The sequence below is a fragment of the Sinohyriopsis cumingii genome, chromosome 1 (genome assembly GCF_028554795.1).
Source record: "Sinohyriopsis cumingii isolate HCF-2022 chromosome 1, ASM2855479v2, whole genome shotgun sequence".
Lineage (NCBI taxonomy): Eukaryota > Metazoa > Mollusca > Bivalvia > Unionida > Unionidae > Sinohyriopsis > Sinohyriopsis cumingii.
Window position 1 is genome coordinate 121,099,749 of NC_142961.1, and position 25,677 is coordinate 121,125,425.

At 35.2% G+C, this 25,677-nt stretch overlaps 1 protein-coding gene across 2 annotated transcripts in view; it reads right to left on the minus strand.

Moving 5' to 3' along the window:
* The window catches only part of LOC149807752 (target of EGR1 protein 1-like), a 36,102-nt gene that overhangs the window by 8,610 nt on the left and 1,815 nt on the right, over positions 1-25,677 (minus strand). The window contains exons 1-5 of one of the 2 annotated variants that reach the window (XM_089970029.1): positions 25,522-25,601; positions 23,038-23,186; positions 15,560-15,600; positions 12,088-12,382; positions 2,627-2,886 (exon numbers count right to left, since the gene is read on the minus strand). In XM_089970029.1, the coding sequence (XP_089826155.1) occupies positions 2,627-2,886; positions 12,088-12,382; positions 15,560-15,600; positions 23,038-23,151 (710 nt within the window). In that variant the 5' untranslated portion in view covers positions 23,152-23,186; positions 25,522-25,601. Of the gene's footprint in view, positions 1-2,626; positions 2,887-12,087; positions 12,383-15,559; positions 15,601-23,037; positions 23,187-25,521; positions 25,602-25,677 lie in introns of those variants that run through there. The other variant, XM_089970022.1, reaches the window with a different exon arrangement.

Below are 25,677 nucleotides of genomic sequence, written 5' to 3' on the forward strand. Positions count from 1 at the left end.
ATGATGGACATTTAGAGAGGGTGTGTATTTATACATGATTGTATCTGTATGAATGCAAACACTGATCATGGGATAGTCCAACAGCCAACCCAAGTATAATCAACAATTACATATCATAACTCACCTCTGTATCACTCTCTCCTGTAGCCATTGTAAATATTATCACAAAGAAAATAAATTCAGACTAAAATGACCGTAGCCACTTTTATAAATACTTTTTGGCACTCTTTTATCTTCATATTTAAACTTTTAATCATTTTAAAATTTGAAAACTTAACTATTTATTGGCACTATATAGTCAGTATTGTTTTGACATACTGTGTGACCACCTATCTACCCACCCACCTACCAGCTGTGACAGGGCAAAAAAAATAAAAGAAAAAAGCTATCTTTTCCACTAAAGAACATGTAAAATCTTGATAATAAACAGGTTAATGTTCTTTTTGTATTCATTAAAATCACTGTTCCTACAATCTCATTGAAAAGTTATTATTATTGTCCACCCCCAGAAACCTGATTTTACCTGATGAAAGTCACAGGCTTTGAGTAACATTTGAGCAACAACCAGTGGTACATAGTTCATTACCTTGATCAGCCACTACATGTGGTCTAACATGAAAAGCATATAACATGCAGTCCGCTCACCTGTACTTATTCACATGGCAAAAATAGATGAAGGACTTATCTAGATGCATCCATTTGCTAAGTCTCTTGATTCTAAGAATGATAGTATGCATATAACAGGCCACAATCTCATGTCTTCATCAGTTAAATACAAAACTTCAAAGCAAAGACAGGAAAGGATGAAATATAGGTCATGATGACCTTCAACTGTTGAAAAAGTGAGGTAGTGAAAACATTCATATAATCATCAATTTTATGATTCTAGAATGAACTGTTTCTGAGAAAAAAGTATCAAACTCAAAATTTAATCCAAAATCAGTGATGTAGAAAGAGGTGAGATGGCAGTGATCAGAAAAAGTGATCACCTTGGATCATTCAGCCACCTGAGTCACCACTTGTGAAAAAAACTTGAAACACAATTTGAACCAAAGCCAATGAAGTATTAAATATAGGTCACAATGACCTACATCTGTAATGAAAGTGTAACACTCATCAGGATATATCCCCATACCAAATTTTATAAATCTAGGTATAACAGTAAATACACAAGGTGGAAAAGAAACCTGTTGGTCATGTCAATATGACTTTCTGTTCAGGAGGAGTTTTGATAACAAAGTTTTCAAGACGGTGATATCCAAGTTGCACTATTTTCATTTTTAGGACAAACTAGACATCATAAAAAGTCTTTTAGTGAAAACCCCATGTGAATACGCTTTTCACTTTCAGCATGAGTAGTGCACCAATTTCATTTAGGACCAATTAGACCAATGGAATGAATTTGTGTGTGAAGTTTCATGGCAATCCATAAAGCTTAAGAGGAATAGACATTAAAAAAAACTTGTTCTAACAGACTGATGTATGATGGACAAAAGACCACCTATAAACACGTTCTGGTCTATAACCTGTAGAGCTAAAGATAAATGTCATGCTGTCAGCAATGAAAGCAGTTTATTCATTATATGGAATGCTTTACGAGTCAAATTTGACAACCAACAGTAAATGCTTTTCTATAAGGCTGCAAAAAAAAGAAGCAATTTAAATAGACTACATATCTGCAGTTCGTCCCCCTCCTCCCATATACATCACTCACAAACGTTTGATTTATTTATTGTTTTGCATGCTGAGAAGCACAATGGGTTTCCATTATTTTATTTGCAAAACATTTAACTGAATAATATTTAGAAAGAAGAAAGTAAAGCAAGAGGAGAGGAGTTATTTACCATTACCTTTTTTAAATAACAAAACTGAAAACTTAGAACAAAATACAGCGCGGAATTCTGCCTGTTTTTAACCATCTGAACAACTGGGCTTACTTGATTATCATGTCTCTGAAGGGTAATGTGAAAAAACCCAACTTGAAACAACAGTCAATTCAAATGTCAAATGGTGAGCTGCATAACAATAATTCAATCATACAAAATAGTCCATGTACTCTAAAAATAATCCAGAATGGATATTTGCTGTATGGTCCAAATAAAAAGCAAGTTCACAAAGAATGGTTAGTCTGATAAGCTTACAAATTCCACACGTGAATATACATCAAGTTAATGAACACATTAAGATACAGCTGATTTGCTTGTTTAGCTGAAAGGCTGCAAAAGATGGAAAGTTTGTCTTCATTGGTCTAGCACATTAATATGAAAGAAACATCAGCTTTATAAATAAGTCAGTTTTCTGTCTGTGTGGTTTGTTTTACATTTGACCAGTGAACCCTATTCTAAGATTCCCAAGGATGAAACCAAGTTTTTTTTTTATACCCATGTTGCATATGATTATGATACAGACAACATATGTACCAAGTTTAATGAATGTCCACCCAGCATTTAAGGAGAGGATAGCACTGTCGATATAAAAGATCATAATATCCTCAGTGCTAATGCATATCAAAGAAAAAATATTAAACTTGGGTCAAACAATGTCATGAGTACTTTACAAAGCTGAACAGGAAACAAAGACATAACTACACTGCAGATGAAAACCATGGCAAAGGAACACAACCTACCACTTTTTGAAAACATACTCCAGGTATGAGGCTGTCATTCTGTAGGCAAAATCTGTGATGTATTTTGTGTCATAAATACCCTCAAGAAACATTTCTGAGAGATCGGCTGAAAATGTTGACATGGAACTGGGTATGTTTGCATATAGGTTTTGGTACAAAAACATCAGGTCAACCAGACCATTATGTAGGACAATCGGGGTATTTGCCTTGATCAGCTCCACCAACAACTGGCGTACAGACAGGTAGTCCTTGTCATTTCCCTGCAATGATATAGAAAGTATGGACATTTTATCACACTAAAATAAGAAAGCAGGAACATTTTATCACACTAAAATAAGAAAGCAGGAACATTTTATCACACTAAAATAAGTGCAAGTGAGCCAGAGAGGGACCCAATGAAAACCTAATCAAACTTCACAAAACTGTAGCAAAGCTTAAAGATGCATTTTCTGTTAAAACCACTATTGAAATGCACAGATGTCAGTGTTCTTGATATGGTTTCTAGCATCACTGATCTCCCACTATAAATCACTCCAGTATGACACTCTTCCCTTTTCATAATGTGGGTACTATAATGCATCCCATTTAATTGATTAAACTGGATTCTGTTCTGCTGATCCATTTAATTTAAACTGGATTCTGTTCTGCTGATCCATTTAATTTAATTTGTATTCTTACCTGTAAAAAAAACCAATCATAACATGAATTCAAAAACATGAAATACTCTATTTTTATATTGTGTGCAATATTATGACTTGACATTGATGGAATAATATGCAAGTATAAGGTGGCTTTACTTATAATGTATACCAGTTTGTGGTTCCTATGCATAATGATAGAGAAAGGATATACACCATGCCACATACTGTAATCTATCTCTAAAATTACACAAGCTGTCCAAGATGGTTCATTTTTTTAAAGGTAAGACCTACATCTGGTTCCTCCTTTGTACTACAGTAGAACCTGTCTTGTAAAACCACCTTTTCTGCCATTAAATTATGGTCTCTAAAGGAAGGTGGTCTCTCATAACAGGCCACAATGCTATATAATCAGTAAATGTGTGCACAGAGAATATGGTGTCCCAAAATAGATGGTTTCACACAGCAGTGGTCTTTCAAGACAGGTTTTACATAACAGGTTTAAGCATAACCTTACACAGTATATCTGTTACATTCTCTCTCCATCTATTCCAAACATTAATATTGCAAGGAAATTTAGTTTAAGACAAGACTTATTGTTAAATTATTCAGAAATGTAAATGATTATGAAAAAATAAAGCTCATTCAAAGTTTACCAAATGGAAATATTTGCCTGGCCCCAGTTTTACAAAACAGCTCAAATTTTCTTCCTCAGACCGAGAGTTCTGAATATTTTCTAACTGTAAGGTTGTCAAAAATTATTCTTTTCACTGAACATTCAGCAGGCATCAAGGAACAAACGATAAATGTAATATCTTGAATCATCCCAAACAAGCTTTGTAGTATTACTAAAAATACTGTGAAGATTTTCTTGATTTTTGATGTAATGATTTCCAGAAATACAATTATCAAACCAGAGTTATTTTCATGCTTTCAAAACTATCTCTGATAGAAGTCCCAACAGTTCATGAATAATAGATTTTCCATTTAAATTTACATGGAATGTGGAAGAAACAAATCTTATCTAGTAGATTATATTTCTTCAAGAATATTTAACCAATCATAATACCTTCAGAAAACTACTCCTACCTTGCAAATCCAGCCCCCCCACCCCGGGTTAAAAACTTTTAGCTTAAAAGAACTAAAAGTTATCTGCCCATCTAAGTGGTGGTCAGGCAGAGTGATCTTCCTTTGGTACAGGGATTGGTGCCAATTCTCAAGAATATCTCAGTTATTAATGAAATGGATGGCACACTATATGAATGTAACTACAGGGAGGCTGGGAGGGTGTATGCGTATTATGATTTGGTAAGTATTCTTGAAGAAACACATTTTACTAGGAAAAAATTGGTTTCTTCTTTAAATACATTACCCATTCATAATACCTTAGGAGAATAGGTAAGAGGTGGAGGGAGATACATCCCCTAACCCCAGTCTCCTGAGGTACGTGAGGCAGCTTAAAGAAAACTCGACTGGAGAAGACTCCATCTATCAGGGAGTGGCTTCCAAAGGAAAAGAATTTCGCTCCTGCAAATCCAGCAGAAGTCGTGAAGCCATGTCTTATGATGCTGTCAAATGACCTAGAAAGGCGACCTGTTGTGCCATGGCTATAGGTCCTACCAGATCAAGTTGTGCCTTTTGGGATGAAGGATCTCTTATATAACAATTGGAGAATGTCGACTTTGATCTCCATCCCACGGCCTGGATATTCTCACCCATGTGACAATGAAATCTAGCTGTTTTGCTAACTATTCTTATCTCTGTCTGGTTGTCTCAGTCATGGAGTCCACACACTATGAAATGCTTTTTCAAAGAAACCCCTATTATCTTCTGCTGTGCCTGACAAAGTTATAAAATCAAACAACAACAGATATGTAACAAAAAGAAATTCACTCATAAAGCGAATTAAGGTCTCCCTAACTTTGATAACAAACCATACAAAACATTTTGAGAGAAGGACACACATGCAAATGAAGCTGAGTTATTTGGTATTATGCAACAAACTATACATAGCATGGTGAATTTTACCCTCTCTGTAACTTAGTAAATTATTAGATCAGCGTCAATGAATATAGCTAAAAGTAACTAGTTTTAAATATTTCATGTGAAACAAAGAGGTACTTTTAGCTAGATTTCATGATGCTGACCTGAAAATTTACGGAGCTACATATAGGATAAAATTCATGATGATGTGTGGAATTAACTAAAAATAAAACAGAGAACACTGTTCCAGACACACAGGCAATACACATCACAGGATACAAAAATCCAAACTCTTTCCAGAGCTACCACAGAGCTGGCAACAATCAGAAATGTTCTATCTCTGACCTGTGTTCTTCACACGTTGTCAAACACCTTAAAACAGCCCACAACGAAATCAAACATTGTAAACAAATGAAAATTCCTGCACCTACCAATCAGAATGGTTCGTTCATCAGTCCACACACTATTCCACAGACGATTTCCATGTAGCATATTATTGTACCAGTAATAACACTTGCATTATTTACAGGACAGAAAATATAAATTTCCAAGAATATCACGAATTAAAATCTCCTCACATTCATTACATACTTCACTGGACTGAGCTGTGTACTTTATTATACCATTGCCTACCACAGAACTGTTTCCAAATTAGAACTGATGAAAGTTAAAAGTTATATGTATAAAAGATATTGATTATTTATTGTTATTTGCACATGACATGAATTCAATTTGATAATGCAGTAATAATATTAAATGATATTATGTTTGTGGAAGCAAATTTAAGTAGAATCTTCTGTGGATCATTTTCATCTGACGTCAGAACTGTAGAATTGGCAGGTGATGTAGAGAAACAAGGACAGAAGTCCGATGGGATTGAGTGGTAAACTTCAGCTCAATCCTACAATGCAGAGTTTCATTCATTCAAGTAAGAGCTAGTACTGACCAGGGAACTTGAATGCTAGTATTGTCGTCTACTGAGGAAGATAGTGAAGTCTATGTCTCCTGCGTTACCTGCAAACTAGTTGGAGAAGAATGTTGATAACAGTGACACACCATGATGATAGTGACACACCACGATGATAGTGACACACCACGATGATAGTGACACACAACAATGATAATGACACACCACGATGATAGTGACGCACCACGATGATAGTGACACATCACGATGATAGTGACACACCACGATGATAGTGACACACCACGATGGTAGTGACAAAAAACACTTGCAGCACTTATGAGTCCCATTACTTCTAACATGTCACCAAGCAGAGTCTTTTGGATAGCAGAGGCTTGAGGGGGAGTGAAGAGACATTTCTAGAAAACTGAGGCCCTAAAACAGACATTGTATTTTGGAAGTGTTTGAGGTACCATGCAGTAAACAGACTGCATGTTTTCCACAGGAAGTGTCAATTAATGAAGAACTTGACTGCGTGTCGTCCACAGCAAGTGTCAAATCATGAAGAACTTGACTGCATGTTGTCCACAGGAAGTGTCAATTCATGAAGAACTTGACTGCATGTTGTCCACAGGAAGTGTCAATTCATGAAGAACTTGACAGCACTATGCAAGTCACGGGACTGGGCAAATTCTTTTTGGCTGATGTCCTATGACTGAATTGTGGCCGTGGCCCATTACGATCAGAGTTATATTGCCAAGGAAAATGGACATCTTAGCTGGCATGATGGATTCCAGTTCTTGAGGATGGAATGGGGTACATGATGTTTGATCCAAGTATCTGGTCCAGAATTCTGATATGGGAGACTGTAACTGATACTTGTTGCTGCTCTCCATCTTTCTGCCCTTGTGTGCAATCAAATGTATTTGCCTCCCAAGTTATGACTGACTTCTGTCCATAATAAGAAAGTCCAACATGTAGACAAGGGGGAACAACCAGAGAAACTAAGCATGTTGAGTGGTTGTCCAACTGGTCTTGCATATGGTCTAAATTTGCAAGACAAAACAGATGACCCTCTATACATGTAGAGTAGCGAGTGTCCTGTTTTTTTAAGCAAGTGAGCATCCATGCAGAGTTACCCATGAAGATAACTACCTCTAAAGGGTGCATGTGACCTGTACAGGTAGATTTGAGCATAGCTATGAATATTTGGCTGCTAAATAATCAACTCAATCCACAATAACCCATATATAAATTTGCTTATACAGGTGGAGCATCACTTACAGTACTTACATGTATGAAGAGGACAACAAAAAATCTAGTAACAGCTTACCCATATGAAGGTCAATGGATTGCCTATACAGGTAAACATCACTCAAGCGTCATCTACATCATGAGTAGGGCACGTCTGAGTAAACCATGTATAGAAAGCTTATCTGTACTTGTCTGACCAGAACAGAAGCTATACAGTAATATACACAAGTTTCTGTATTACACACAAAAACGTGCACATAAAAAAGGAACAGAAGCACCATTATTAGATACTTACAAAGTAGTGTGTGACAATATTCATTATGAGACAATTTTACCTGTAGGAAAGGCCAAATGACATTATATTCAGGTAAAATCAATAAAGTGTCATGTATATGACTATGAATTAATGCTAGCAGATGACCTAATGAGGGCAATGAAGCATCAATATATTTCAAATCATTTCAAAATACTACCTGTAGGAAGGCTCAAAGATGGCTGTACAGTAAGTTCAGTGCATGTGTCTTTGAACATGGGGTGGGTGCACAGCTATACCAATATGATGTTTTACCTGGAAATTAGTAATAGCAGATGAGCTAATAATGCAATGAGTGTGTGTGTGTGTCTGTGTGTGATTTGGATTTTTAACGTTGCTTTAAATTTCAGTCATATCGCTACAATGTCTGCAATGTGGCAGTTTATAGTGATCCCTAACACTGGGGCATCATGTCGCAGACATGTAACATGATGTCCCACCCAGTCACATTATTCTGACACCAAGCAGCCAGTCCTAACACTAACCTCTTAATACTGAGCACCAAGCGAGGCAGCTGTTAGTACCACTTTTGTAAATCTTTGGTATGACTCGGCCGGGGATCCAACCCACAACCTCCCGCATCCGAGGCAGATGCTCTAGCCACTAGGCCACCAGAGTGGTCTGCAATGAAGTGTCCAGGTATAAGTTACAATATTACTGTATGAAGGTTCAAGGATGACCTGTAAATGTAAAATCATTGAAGCCTGGTGACCAGATGCTAAGAATGCCTTGGTATAGAAAACTCACCAGTATGTACCTGTTCATATGCATATATGAGTTTTCTATAAGCACAAGAGACTTTAACATGCATAAAAGTAATAATTATAGCCAAACTTAATGTACAGTTCTATATCCTACCCGTGAAGTACCTAAATCTGTGATGATGACAAAGTATTAGACAACTGTAAAGGTAAAACAGTGTCATAATAGGAAGAGAAAAAGTTGGAAATATAGATGGAAAATACTTTCTTTATAAAACGAAAAATCTCCAACTTGTAATGGTATATCTTCCAAGTAGATTTGTGATGTGTCTTGTGATGAGAGCATGCTTCATGGAATGATCAAATTAGTAAATGAGATATTCTTGGGATCTGATGCCAATCCCTGTACCTAGGGGAGATCACTCTGCCCAACTACCACCTAGGAGGGCAGATAACTTTTAGTTTTTTAGCTAAAAGTTTTTAAACCTGGGAGGGCAATATTTGCAAGATAGTAGTTCTCCTAAGGTATTCTGACTATTTAAAGAAATGCACTTTGGGAGTAAGGGACAAGGGTGGTGGTGTGTGGATGGGTTACCACTGTGAATGAATTGAAATTATACAGGATAAACCATCCAGCATCAGACCCCATGCTCTACTGGAAAATTAAAGTGCATCCCTCCTCCCCACCCCCAATACAATTCTCACTCTGAGGAGAAATTTTGAGAAATGAAGTGAAAAATAAACATGACTATGAACTACCAGCTCTGCCTTCTGAGTTAAAAAATATTCCTTCATGTGTTGCCAAATGTTGTATTTCCCAAACTGTGAATGTTAATTTTAAAAGAATCACAGTAAGGTTTGTATTTCACTGAAAGGCTCCTTAGCGGTCAAAAAGTAGGTACAAGTCTCTCAGAATTTGTGTTACCGAGTTTTGTTTTAGATGAAAACTCCATACAGTGCTTTCTTTCTGTTATATTATAATACAGACCAAACATAATGACCTGCAAAGGTCCCTAAAAACCATGCTATGTTTAAACAAGATGTAATCATTAGAATACTTCTTTTAAAAAATTATTTGAATGCTGTTGACTGTAAATGTATGAAAACAACTATTTCAAGATCTCCCTAGTTTCATACTGCTATGTCTCTATGACCTTAAACTAAATAACAGAAAAGAGCGAAAAGCAAAAAGTTTTTTGTAAAATTCAACAAATAATTTACTGATGGCAAAATCCATCATTTGTACAAGCATAAAAGCTTGTCATGCCATGATGCTTCACGTTAGATTTTGTCACATTCAGTTGCTTTTTTTTTAATTCAACAGATTTTCTATTTTTTAGTGCCAATGGCCATATTTAATGGTGAACTTGCATTAGCTGTAAAACGTGGAAAGCCCTGCATGCCAAAATGTTTTTCGTCAAATTTGGTCAAGTTCTGATAAGCAGTTTCTGAGAAGATATTTAAAGGTTATTTCTTTCTTTTAAGTAAAGGTGACAACATCTGAAGTCAGATTAGCATCATTTGCACACACAAAATCATGCCATGATGTTTGTTAAATTTGGTCAAATTCTGTTGAGTGGTTTTTTAGAAGACATCATTTACAGATATTTCTAATTTTGTGGCTATATTTAATAGTGAATCAGCATCATTTGCATAAGTTTGAAGGTAATTTTTGCCAAATTGCTTTCTTTCATATTTGGTTCAATACTGTTGGGTGGTTGTTAGGAAGTTGTTTATAGCTTCTTCTAATTTTAGCAATGGCAGCAATATTTGATCAGCATCATTTTCATAAATTCAAAAGGTCTCCATCCCAGAATGCTTTCATTCAAATATCAATTTCTGTTTTGTGGATCTGAAGAAGTCAATCAAAGTTTTCATTTCTAATTTTGATCTGTTCAGTGGTTTTGGAGGAATCATTTATAGTTTTTATTTTTGTTGTCAACCACTGTGGCTTCATTAAATTGTAGATCAGCATCAATCATAAAAAAAGTAAAATCTTTATGCTGAGATGCCAAATGTAATAATTAGTCAAATTCTCTTGAGCGATTTTAAAGAAAAGTTGTGTTTTTCTATTTTAAGTAACAGATGCCATAACTGATTGCTTCTTTTGTAAAAACTTGAAAGATCTTCATGCCAGAGTGCTTTCTTTTAACTTTGGTCAAATTTTATTCAGCAATTTTGGATAAGCCATTTTAAAACTTCCTGTTTTTTGTATATGGTCACATCTTAAGGTAGATTAGCATTATCTGTACAAACTTGAAAGATCTTCTTGCCAGGAGGATTTTCTGAAAATTTTATACAATTCTGTGGAGCTGTTTTTTCTGCAAAGTAGTTCAATGGGTTATTAAATATTTTAAGTATTTGCTCAGAACTGGACATGTGATTATTTTGAGACCTATAACATCATGATTGTAGATGAAGACACACTGCATGAAACACGATTCATACTGAGCCATACCATAAGCTCACTTAGCCTTATGACCTGGTGACCTAAAAAGAACAAGAAATTATCAACAGACTCAGCATGAAGAAAACCTAATTTAGTTTTACTTCATTCACTGTGTCTTCTCTAGTACAACAGAAATTAATGTGACAAAATTTAATTTAAATTTTTTCATTTTATCTCTTACTGCATCAATATATTTTTGTATTTAAAATTCATTTGTACAAACAATTTGTCACATTAAACCAATTTACAACCATTCACTCCACCTTATCATTTCCTCTGTAATAGGGAATACCACACATTAAACCAATTTACAACCATTCACTTCACCTTATCATTTCCTCTGTAATAGGGAATACCACACATTAAACCAATTTACAACCATTCACTTCACCTTATCATTTCCTCTGTAATAGGGAATACCACACATTAAACCAATTTACAACCATTCACTTCACCTTATCATTTCCTCTGTAATAGGGAATACCACACATTAAACCAATTTACAACCATTCACTTACCTTATCATTTCCTCTGTAATAGAGAATACCACACATTAAACCAATTTACAACCATTCACTTCACCTTATCATTTCCTCTGTAATAGGGAATACCACACATTAAACCAATTTACAACCATTCACTTACCTTATCATTTCCTCTGTAATAGAGAATACCACACATTAAACCAATTTACAACCATTCACTTCACCTTATCATTTCTTCTGTAATAGGGAATACCACACATTAAACCAATTTACAACCATTCACTTCACCTTATCATTTCCTCTGTAATAGGGAATACTACACATTAAACCAATTTACAACCATTCACTTCACCTTATCATTTCCTCTGTAATAGGGAATACCACACATTAAACCAATTTACAACCATTCACTTCATCTTATCATTTCCTCTGTAATAGGGAATACCACACATTAAACCAATTTACAACCATTCACTTCACCTTATCATTTCCTCTGTAATAGGGAATACTACACATTAAACCAATTTACAACCATTCACTTCACCTTATCATTTCCTCTGTAATAGGGAATACCACACATTAAAACAATTTACAACCATTCACTTACCTTATCATTTCCTCTGAAATAGGGAATACCACACATTAAACCAATTTACAACCATTCACTTCACCTTATCATTTCCTCTGTAATAGGGAATACCACACATTAAACCAATTTACAACCATTCACTTACCTTATCATTTCCTCTGTAATAGGGAATACCAGAAGAATATTGTTTGTTAAAATCAAAACCATGATCCACCAGGAATCTTAGTGAGGCAGGCTCTACCACATATTCCTCACTACATAACAGCATTATGTTGAAGGTCTGAACCAAGTAGCATTGTCCGTCTGTTTGCTGACCCTTGTCATTTTCTACCAGATCCTTTGTTTCATTTTTGGCTGGTTGGAAGCAAGAAATTCCAAGAGAAAGTATGGCTCGAGTCCGTGCACATTCTGCTATTCCCTTATAACGATCGTCAACTGACCTGGAAAGTCAGAGAAAAAAGATTAGAAATATAAATATAGCTCTAGTTCCTCTGCCGACAAACGTTACACCCAACCTGCCCATGACATTCTAGTTTCATGGATCATGTGGGATCTTTCAAGACCCATGATGAATTTATTAGCACGATTGCCTGTCTTTCTTGTTAGCACCTACATCAATGGTGTGGAATATTCCATATTATAATCGACCAGAACCACTGCTGATTTGAAACGATGTTCAGTTCCTAAAACCCATGTGCCAATAATTGTTTTTCTTAGTGTTTTTTTCCCTTTTACTTTTTTTGATCAAACATATGGCTCCCCTTATTTTGTATGCCTATCATTGTGCATATACAGTGTATATCTGGAACACTCACACATTACAACTCATGTGAAATTATCTTTCAGTTATTGAATCTTCTGAGATGATTAATACACAAAACTGTGTATGTGTTTTGTTCAGAGCAGTCGTAAAGAACAAATCTGATATGGCATGGGGACACAATGAGGTTGTCAGGCCTTGATGTATTCACAAGATATATCAAACGTGTTCTTTTCCCCAACTTGGAACAAAATAAAAAAGTGCTTTTGTACTGGAACAACTGTATCAAACACCAACTTAAGCATGTAAGATTAAATGGGTGCGTCAGACAATGGTTTTTCAACCTTAAGAAAAAAGATATTTACCACAGCCACAGGGCAAGGCATAAACAAGATTTTTCTTGGCTTGATAAATCCTTGTCTCAATCAAAATACAAAAATCAGTAATTGCTTCATCATATGTCACCTATTTGTTGATGTTCCTCTTTTTATTAGTACTAAGAAATACTAATAAAACTCTGTCTTTTTCAAACTTTGTACAGCAGCAGTTTGAAGAAAATCAGACTTTTATGTTTATTCAAAAAGATACAACACATAGTGTGCAAATTTTAATGATCAGAATCAGATTCCTGTTGATAATAATGGATATCATCATTCATACAAATATAAAAGCCTGACATACATACCAGGATGCTTTCTATTAAATTTGGTACAATGCTCATAAGCAGTTTTTAATATTAAATCATTGAAGGGTTTTCATGCCATGATGAATTGTGTCAAATATGATCAATATCAATTCTTGTATTTTGCGCACTGGTGGCAATATTGGATGAAGGATAGATATCCCTGTAACAAATAAAAAAGGCCTTGATACCAGAATGCTTCTGGTAAAATCATGTACAAATTGGGACAAATCGTAAATAACAATTGCATAACAGATGATAGACAAAGAAGCATATGACTAGATCAGCTAAAAACAATAGACAAAGCATATACTAGAATGCATTGTAGCCTTTTTCACAGTGTTCCTCCTTTCCCTAAATTTTTCTCTGGCCTGAAGGACCAGCAACTTTATAAAGCACCTGCTGGTCCTCCAGAAGATTAACAGGTTCTCCAGATTTGCTTTTTACTGGTTTTCCATATTCTGAGCTGGCAACACTGACATGTTGCTTCAATTCTTTGAGTCCTCCAGACCAGAAACTTATTTTCAGAGGGGCAGTAGGCAGCTACTAATATTCAACACAGCTTTTCTGGGAATATTTTTAAAAAAAGAGACCCAAGTGGGTTTGAGATTGCTCACATGGCTGATATCTGCCTAATAAACATAAACAAGCAGTTGGTCAAGAAAGGTGAATCAGTTGATGGCTTTCTGTACAAATTGTTTCCAATGCTCTAGACAGAATATGTTTTTAAAAAAAACTATTTCAAGTCTCCATATTGGAGTTTTCAGATATTTTAATGGCAAATCAGCACTATTTCTACAAAACTGAAAGGTCTTTAAATATGTGGATGCTTTCTGTTAAAGCTGGTCCAATTCTCTTAAGCAGCTTTTTCCATAATATAACCTGAATGTTTAGTAGCTTTGGCAATGGTGGCCGTGTCTGATAATTGATCAGTGCTTTCTGTCAAATTAAAATTTTGTTCAATGGTTTATAAGAATGAGTCATTTCAAGGTTTATCTATTTTTAGTAGATGTGGCCATATTTGATGGTGGATTGACATCATTTTCAAAGCTGTTAATGCCAGGATGCTCTTGATCTAATTTTGTACAGTATTTTGAAGAAAAGTTTTTTCCATTTTAGTAAACACTGCCATGATTGTCCGATAAGCATCATATGTAACAAAAAAATTAAATTTTGTTTTAATGCCAGAATGCTTTTTGTCAAATTTAATTCAATTCTTTTAAGCAGTTCTTGAGAAGTTGTTGAAAGGTTTCTCTTTTCTTTTTTTAGCAATAGTGAACATATTTAGGCATCATTTGTTTCAACCCGAAATCCCTCCACTGAAGAATGCTTTCTTTTATATTTGGTCTAAATATATTTTTTTTTAAATTCTGCAGAAAAAGATAATTCAAAGGTTTCTATTTTTGTAATGACAACTATAACTGATGGTGAATTGGCATCATTTATAAAAAAATTAAAGTCCTTCATATCAGGATGTTTTCTGTCATATCTAGTCAAATTATATCAAGTAGATTTTGAAGGAAAAAAAATCATTTTTGTATAAAAAAAATTGGTTCTAAATAAAGGTGGCCATAATTGATATTGGCTCAGAGTCATTTGTACAAATCTGAAAGACGTTTAAGCCAGAAAGCTTTGTCAAATTAAAATTTTTGATTTTTAAATGTTTTTAAGTAGTGGCCCCCACATTTGATGGTGGTTTGGCATCATTTGTATAAATCTGAAAAAACTTTATACAAGTATGCCTTCTGGCAAATTATGTTAAATGGTTTTTAGGAAGTTGTTTTAAGTTCGTCCTATTTTTTAGTAATGCTGGCCATATCTGATTGTGGATTGGCATCATTTGAACAAATCTGAAAGACCTTTATGCCAAAATGCTTTCTGTAAAATTTGATCAAATTCTATTGGGTTGCAGATTTTTAGAAGTTGTTTATATTTTGATATATAAATATTTTTAGTCATGATGGCCATATCGGATGACAGAATGAAACCAATTTATCAAATATGAAGTGCCTTGATGCCAGATTACTCCCTCTATGATTATATACAAATGATGCAAAGTGGACAAAGGAGCATACTATAATCTCATTTGCCCTTATGGCCAGGTAACTAAAAATCAGTTTCTTCACTAAGTTCATGAAAATGTTGTGATCTAGATTAATTAACAAGGTAACTTACTTTGCTTGCAACAAATTTCGTCTTCCAAGACCACTAAGCTCCTGTGAAATAAAACATTATTCCAGTTATTTACAATTCCACAACATTTCACATAATGAAACAGTTTTGATAGCAATACTCAAAGAAATTTATTTTATTTATCTTAAATAAACTCACAAGCCCTGACTCTAATTTCCACATGCCCAAAATGTCATCTTTTTTATTATTGTCACACAATGTTTGCAATAGCTACAATTCAAAAATAAATTCACTAGGGTTCAAAGGGGTTGAAGGTAATGCATATGTCTTTGGTCTTCATTACTACACTCGACAGAGATTGGATGGTCCTGGTCTTCGAACTATAATGCTGGATTCTCTGAGTCAGAATAGAGCTGACATATATTGATGTGGTGTTTGCAGCATGTGCAAAGAATAGTGTCTCCCCCTTAACTTTGTTTTTGTTTTTTGCTGGCATGCTTCACAAAGTAAAGCTGTCAACTTAGAGTTCTGAAATTTTTTTTGTTGGGATCTGCTGACAGTTAATTGCTTCCTACATCTGCTTCAATAATGAATTACACTTAGCACTATTCTAACAATGGAAATGATCATGCTTTGCATTTTATATGTGAAGCAATATCTGACTTGAAAGAAATATTGCTAATGTTCACAAACGTGTCTAAAATATATTACATTATGGTTTAAACATTCTCATTCAAGGCACTGATTTGTAATAACTGTTGTGTTGTTCTTGTACATACATCTAGCATCTTTCTGATTTAACTATAATCGGTTGTTCCACTTCCTGATCCAACCTATGCAAATTAACACAATGGGCTCACCCACTGCAGCCTCCAAACACATCTGACTAGCTCTTGTCTTACCAATTAAGTGATATGTGAAATGGTGGTTTATACCTGACCTCTTTACCTTTAATTGTCATTATTTAAACTGCCCAAGGGATAGTTTTACATCAGATCCCATCATGGCTTTTTACCATTTATACATGCTACATGTAACGGGCATATACTGAACAAGGTTGATTTTTTTCCAATCTATTTTAAAAGATTACTGAACATTGTATTGTTTCAAAACATGACCATGTCATGGGGTTTGGAAGTACAAAATCATATTTTTAGCATGACATGCTATGCTTCAATTTGATTCGATCAGATATCAATTTCACAAAGGACAATGGTGATCTGATTTAGATTGGCAGGTATGTCAACACTTTGAAAATACATTTACACATTTCATCAGCACGATTCCAGTTTCCTCAAGCAAAATGGAATTTTTTCGACAAGCCTAATGGACACCTCACTTAGAATACAGGATGGGCCTGATCTAAAATTAAAGGGGCCATGGGCATTGGGCTATTGGATTTTTTGAGTACTGGATATCTTACATATTATCAAGTCATAGTAATGGATTAAAAATGAGGAAAGCTAGTACGTGTACATCAAATGCAAGCGTGAATGTGAAAATCATGAAATTACACTTTATAACTTTTCTTATAAAAGAGAAGAAGAGATGAGGAAAGGGAGACAGAAAAGTGACAGAGCATTAAATGCACCTTGTATTGATACAAATGTTCATGCTAAAGACTAATCCTTGTTTTCATCCTTTGAATACAACAGAACCAAGCAAATGGTGGCAGCTGCTTCCAATGAGAAGTTGGTCACTCAAAATAGTGCTTCTATTTATCTGTGCATGAGGATTATAGTAGTAGTTAAATTTAACATTTTAATAAATGTCTTCATACCCAGAAGGTTTAGTAGAAGGAGAAATTTACTAGTCCTGCTGAATCTTCACTAGTCCATCCTAAAATACTTACTAGTGACAATACTTTACTAGCAATTAGACTACTGAAATTACTACTCTAACAGGAAATTTACTTGTCTTGGATTAGTTGACTGTCACCAATTTCAAGCCCTGCACACCATATTATAATTGTATCAAGACTGCAATAATTCATTGATTTTACGAATTCAATCTTGGAGCTAACAGTTAGTTCCCATGCTTTTCTTTAGAGACAGAAAACAATGGTATATTTTCAGGGAAATCAAATTGAATACATAGCATATGAATTGTGAATTATTTCTAACTGCAATGAATTTCATTTCATTAACATGCGCAGATCTTGCACACATTGTAAGTGATTATATATTATGAGGTTTTAAAATAAATGATCAAAAATAGTCACTAAAGTGATGACATGCTCAGCCAATCATATGCAAGATCATCTCACTAACATGCATACATTTTGTTCATAATTGTACCCACTGAAGATCTTCATGATTTAAATATATCTGCCAAGATCACTCAAAATTGAATTAAAAATTAATACTCTTTAAAGTTGTAACAACTTCAGCCATTCAGATGCAAAATAACCTCATTAATGTGTGTGGATCTCACTCATTATTGAAGTCTTGTGAGATTGTTATTGTACATGAACTTTATTTCAAGTCTGATCAAGATCAGATCAGAAATATGGCCTCTACAGTGGTAACAAGCTCTGCCAGTCATGTGCAATATTACCTTATTAATGTGTATCGCACTCATTATCAATTATGTCAAAGATATTAGTCATGTAAGCAAACACATGTATTAAAAGTTAGATCAGATTAGAAAAATGGTGTTCAGATTAGTAACACAGGCAGCCAATCAGATTAGTAACATGGGCAGCCAATCAGATTAGTAACATGGGCAGCCAATCAGATTAGTAACACAGGCAGCCAATCAGATGCAAAATCACTTCATTAACATGTAGGGATCTCACTTACTACTGACTTAATCCAACAACGTGATTATATGAGCATGTATTATATGTTTCTATGATCCATCCAATTAACTCCCACAAAATTCAGAGTAAAATGTTGTACTCAAGAGTCAAGTAAGCTAGAGCCAGGATTTCTTTGAGAAGTCACATCCCCCTCAAATAGTTGATCAAAAGGGCAAATTAATGTTGCCTACTCAAGAGTCAAGTGAGCTAGAGCCAGGATTTCTTTGAGAAGTCATATCCCCCTCAAATAGTTGATCAAAGGGGCAAAATAATGTTGCCACCCCAACACAATTTCTAGGGTTGGAATCTACCTCAACTTCTGAATTTAAAAACTAAATGACATGAAGTTATTAGCTTAAAAATTCTCCATATCAGATTCTGTAGTCTCATTTATTTTCGTGGGTATACATTTTTGTGGTTTAGTGGGAAAAAAAAGACTACATTTTCATGAGACCCTAATTCTGTGCACTTGCCTCTGTCAAAATCTGCATATTTATATATACTGTATTCATGGATACAAGTATCCCAAATAAAGAATACAAAAGAACAAAACTATGCCAGCAATAAACAGTAGTCACTTCAATGGTTAAAACAATACAGTCTACTACCATTAATATGGGGGGGGGGCCCTGACTGGCCGAGTGGTCTAAAGCGCTCTCCGTTATGGATCACTGCCATCTCACCTCTGTCTGTGTGGGTTTGAGTCTAGGATTCGGCCAATGTGGGGATGTGAGAAAGCTTGCCAGTAGCTTCTCGTGGGTCGGTGGTTCTTCACGGGGTTTTCCCGGGTTCTTCCTCCACCATCAATACTGGCCGCCATGCATAGCCTATTGTGTGCTGAAAAAATGGTGTTAAACCCCACAACAAACACAACTATTAATATGACCACAAATTAAACATCTGTTAAGATCAATCCCTAACAAAACATTTTTCGCCAGAGTGCTCAACACCAAATGGAGCCAATGCTACCAAATGCCAAGCCAAGTGATCACTGAAATGTATCTATATGATCCTTTACTTAAACCATTGCCCATAAAGTTGTACCATCAGCACCTTTTGATGACTGTGTTATGTGGATAATGTCATCATTCAATATGCATAACAAACCTCCAACCAAATAACCCTTGCTCAATAAAATCAGCAGGCAAACCTTTAATGTAAAGTGGATGAAAGCAGCTCAAGAAAAAATGTGTGACAAATAACCCTATTTATTTTAATATTTCTGAAAGATAAGATTATTATGTAATTTTGCAATTTCATGATTATTTACATTGTGAACGTTAGTGTGAACCAGAAGACCTGATTGACACGATGTTTATTCAGTGGTTTTGTTCAAAAATCAGTTAATTGTGACCATTAGTACTATTCTGTAATTAGTGCATATACATAGTGTTTAATTAGAGGTTGTCCATTTAGAACAAACATAGAAAGGTATGGTCTGTTTGAATTTTGTGTCTGTGTGTGTATCGGGGGGGGGGGGGGGCAGTAAGAGCAAGTGGTTGTTGTTGTTGTTGTTGTTGTTGTGGGGTTTAGTGCCATTTTTCAGCACACGATGGGCTATACATGGCGGTATTAATGGTGGAGGAAGAACTCAGGAAAACCCAGAAAAGACGTAAAGAACCACTGACCCATGAGAAGCTACTAGCAAGCTTTTTCACGTACACACATTGGCTGAATTCAAGACTCGAACTGACGCAGACAGCGGTGAGATGGCAGTGATCTGTAATGGAGAGTGCTTTAGACCACTCGGCCACCCAAAGCAAGTGGTACATATGTACAATATAATGCAAACAATATTACAGCTACAAAGAGTAAAACTTATGTGCTATAGCCAACAACAAACAACCTTAAGTATTCATACAACTTCCCATTTGTTTCATGATTTTAAAAACAAAAAGCATCAATGACATAAAATCACATACAAATTAGTTATTACATTCATCAATTTATAATTTTTAACCTGATTATCACCAGGGGGTCCCTAACATTGTCAACTGATTGGCGTTTCAAACCAAACAGAAACTCCAGAAGTAAATAAGCAGACAGACTGCTCACTGTTCTTTTCTGGTTTCCAGAACAGTCTGTATTTTTGTTCTCTGGCACAGTCTATAGGTTATGTATCTGCAAAAGTACCAATGGAATCTTCCTTTGACCTGATCTGTTAATCACTTTCAAATGGTGATATTAAGAAGCAAACATACTCAGTATGTGGCATTTATCATGGATCCCAAGCCAGCGTCCAGTGAAACATGAAGGCGCACAAGACGGGTTTAGTAGCATAAGTCATGACGCTGATCATGCTGTTAAAACTATAAAACTATGAAGTGGGTGGGGGTAATAAGCAAAAGCATACAGATGCATTGAGGAGGTGGGGTAGAAAAAAGTACACTATGCAAAAGGAGGGAGGGGGTTAAAAACGGCTGATTTTTTGCATACATATTAAATGGACAGCCCCTTTGCACTAGTGTATAGTTCCAATGCTTTAGTTCATTGCTACTTTGGATTAAACTATCTCAATGAAATGAGATGAGCTTTTAAGAAAATTTAAATTTTAAAAGGAAAGTCAGCCATATGTAATCAGAAGTCAATATGTCTGCATTTATCTATGTTTTACTTAGATTATCAATTCAGATGGATCATGACTGTGACTGAATGATGAATCTCACATTGGAGTGAATTGCAGAGAATAGAGAATAAAGAATAAAGAATAAAATAGAAAATAAAGAATAGAAAATAAATTTTGCCATTACTGTATTGTCGTGTTTTTGACAGCAGTTTTATTTAAATGAAGGATCACTGTAAACAAACATACAATGGATCCTTACTTCTTTCATTTAAATACTTTACATTCTTTCTATCATAACTGATCATATCACACATATCAATTTCAATTGGTGCGTGGGAAAGACTGATAATGGATACTGTATTCATACAATAGAGTGAAACAATATCAACTGTTTTATAATTCTCTTTTGAAAATGGGTTGAAATAAAACATACTGGTAAAAGATAATATTTTTTCACAGTAATAATGTTGAATTATCAAATAGCTGAACTGATCACTTGAAATGTGTCAGTAACAACATGGGGGTGAGGGGGGATTTCTGTATCATGTGTAGTTCCTTGAGTCTTCAATTTTGTGGCTAGTAGGAACCACAGAATCCATGAAAAATGGCACCCCATGGCAGATAGTAAAACCAAAGTAAATATTTTATGCTGCATGAGAAGAAGTCAGCATCCAAATTTATCAATCGAACAAAAGGGAATCATACTTTTCCTGTCAAACAAATGAACTAAATTTGACAATGACTGCTTAAGCATTTTTGTCTTGTAAATATGTTAAATGCTTCAAAGAAAACATTATTTTCTTTTCTATTAAATTTGAATTTCCAGTAATTTTCTAAAGACTTATATGAAAAGACAACTTATCCTCAATTGGACATCGCTTTTTAGTTCACTTATATTGACCCCCCCTCCTAGTGACCTCAAATACATAAAAGTTCCCAAAATACCCCAACACTGTGTGGGAATATGGCAGGTATGCATATCTTCAAGTGATATTAATAACCATCAGACAGGTACTAGGTAATAATAATGATAAAACAGGTAGGTACCAGGTAACAATGACCACCGGTCAGGTACCAGGAAGTAATAACCATGAGACAGGTACTAGGTAATAATAATCACCTAAAATACAAATGGCAAGCTTTTCCTTTGATAAATATATATATGTAAAAATAATGTCTGATTTCATTGAACAGCAACTTTCTATGCAAATGTGTTAGTTGAAATGCAAATGCAAAGATAATGTACAGTAAAGCTGTGTTTTAAAGGACTTGTGGACATGAAATGGTTAAGCTAAGCCTCGGTTTCACATTATCAGCGTATTTTTTTTTTCGTTTTTGTGTAAGCCTTAGTTTACCAAAATAACGTTTATAAAATGAGATTAAAAATCTCTGTTGCAAGCTGTCCAAACAGGCTACAAATAAAAATGCTAAAATATTTCAGATTGAAAAAACGTATGTACCGATTGCTGATTTGAGAACTTCACTATATCAGCTATACTGCAATAACGTTCCCTCTTTCTTACACTGTGCATTAAAAGTGACGCACATTGTAAGTGAGGAAACCTAACACTGATGGATGTTCCTTCAAGACTGTGTCCTAGCAGTAATCAAATCACACAAAACAGGGTATTTAATCATGCAAAATCTCATTATATTTGATTCCTATGAGCAAACACTGAAATAAAATTATACTGATCAAGTAACAATGACAAAACCAAATTGGACCATTTTAATGGACTTTACAGATACACACAGATGATATTGGGACAGCATTAAGTTGCTATTTGTGGGGAATAGATTTATGGATTTTGTGGTTGTTACAGACCGTGAATATAAAGACCCAACAAAAATAATTAAGAGGATGCAATAAGACATATTTTCCCTAATCTACAATGAAGATGTCTACAGTCTCAAAAATTGAAAGCAAAGAAAATGAACAAATTCACGGTACACCTCTCCCTCGATAACTCGTGCACATCGGGGTCCAAAAACATTGACTGCACTATAAGTGAGGCGCAAGTTATTGAGGGACCTATAAAAAAAGTCAAAACCAATAAAGGGATCGACATAAAGGCAAAAGGGGGGTGGGTGGATTGGCAGGTTATAGTGTTGAATACTCAATTTATAATGCATGGATAATTTATTTTACCTTACCAGGTCAAGAGCAATAAATCCTGCTGACCTGATGGCCAGAATCAAAGAGGGCCAACTATCCCTGAAATTGTCAACATGAACATCTACAATTGGAATCCTGTCAAAGTTAGTCATCTCAGGTTGTTTATGGGATCAAAACATCCAAGAATCTGCAAGAAGAAAATGTTACATTTCTTAACATATGAACATGTACAACCAAACCTGTCTGGAGTGGTCACCCACGGACTTGGGTAAGCTGGCCTATACAGGGTTTTCTTTACATACAATTAAATATGTTCTTTTTTTCATGACTGTATATACTGTATTTATAATACATAAAACTGCTGAATTTAAAGAACCTCAAAGGCAGATGGCTGACATCGTGTCCCCGTATCTGCCAGATATTGGGATGGGGGAGGTGGAGGTGGGGGTGGGGGACACACAATTTCAATAGAAAATACTTGAAGCATGAGTAGTGGTTAAAAAAAAGGAGATAATAATAACAATAATGAGGACTTTGTATAGCACCCAATCTTTAGAAGCTCTAAGTGCTTTACAACATTAGACAAACCATATAACACAAAAAACATAATGATATGATTACAACAACAAAAAAACACCATAAAATTAGAAAACATAAAAAACATGCTGAAAATATTTAAGGTAGGAAACATTATTAGGTCTTTAAGATACTTTAATTTGCTTTGGCAGTTGTGCTATCTTTAGTGTTACAATATTGTCTGCAGTGCATTCTTTTTAGTTGATGCAGGTTATTTTAATGTTCAGTAGTCACTGAGAGTTTTATTAGTTGTCTGCCTGTTGTCTTGTTATTCTTTAAATTTTGAATTAATTTGAGACGGCTGTTCCAAGGACAGTCACTCATTTTTGCTAGTCAAAATGAAAAAGACTTGACAACACTCACTTGCCATATACAAATTAACACCAAATGACATGGTTCATAATACCACCCCACCCAGCCACCCCCCATTTCCATGGTAATTATTTTATTGCAAGAGCTTGTTTGGCATAAAGTTGTCCCAGTTTCCTCTTACCCTTGCTACCCCTTTTTTGATATTTGGACATTTATGTTGGGGTGTAGGATAAAAACAACTGCCTGTTAAAAAATTGGACTTTGCTGACACTGCAATGTCGACATAGTGTAGTTGCCTACCAGACAGCCTAGCAAACTATAATGCCCTAACCTTGGGCCATACCTGCATGAAATCAATAGCAAGATGATGTACCTTCTCAGAAATTGCAAGTAAAAAATTCAGTATATCTTTAGTCTATTGACAAGTTAGATGAAACTACAGCATTGATGACATTTGACCTGGAATTCACTTTTTAAATTGCTAGTCACATGACATAAATGGTTGTTAAACTAAACTCAATTGGACCTTTTGTGCCCCCCGGAACAAGCATTATGTTGTAGCTTGAACCTTTTGTGCCCTGGAACAAGCATTATGACGTAGCTTGAACTTGCATTAAAGGAAGTCTTACAAATGCATGATAAAATATGGGCTTCCTAGAAACCCAATATGGGTTAAGATGAAGGTTTTGTTTGGCAAATACTTGTTATGGTGCCAATCATTTTCACAATTATGAAGTATATCAGATTAGTTAAATTGTTAATGGAGATACCTGTGGGTGATTTGGAGCCCAAAAATATATTTAGATACGAGTCTGATTTATATGCTGGATGAACAAAAATAGGCAGCATGCCAGTCAATCACCCTTTTGGCAAATGCAGAAAAGGCAGAATACCAGGCCAAATAAAAATTACAGACAACGTAGTAGTAGAATGTAATTTCCATTTCATTTCTCAAACAATATAGCCTGGCAGGATGATGTGCTACAAAACTATATTCCCTTATTGGGTTCAGATAAACTGGCAAAAAAAGAGGGCGGAAAAAAATTAAACTATAAGTAAAAATATTTATGTAATCAAATATCTCTATCTGGTGGCTAAAGTGATCAAACGGAGCAGCCTTGTGTGGTCTAAAATATTCAGTACAAATACGTGACAACTCACAGGCAGTCTTTTTGAAATTATTTTTATTATCATGTCATGGATGGAAATGGCCTATAAATAGATGTCAAGTACATGCCTGCTTGTAATTTGCTCACTGGAAATACAGCAAGTATATCATATAATATGGTACCAATAACCACTGACAGACCTTCTAAAGATGGAAAGACCATCAAGTTAATATGTGTATTGATAAGGTACATGATAGGCTGTGTATCGTAAATCATATTGATATACAGAACGGGTGCATCGTTTTACCCCTACAACACATTTTGTGACTGTAGAGCAAAGGAGGGTCTATTTTGTTTGCAGTTGGACTGATGTTGTTGCTGTTGTTATAGGGTTTAATGTCATTTTTCAGCAAAAGATGGGCTATACATGGCGGCCAGTATTAATGGTGGAGAAAGAACCCGTGAAAACCTGGATAAAATCACTGACCCCCGAGAAGCTCCCAGCAAGCTTTCTCACATACTTACATTGGCTGAGCCTGAGACTCGAACCCACGCAGACAGTGGTGAGATGGTAGTGATCCATAATGGTGAGCACTTTAGACCAGTCGGCCACTCAGGGCCCCCTGCAGTTGGATGGAACTTTTAAGCAAGTATATATGGCTATGATGTTATTAAAGGTAA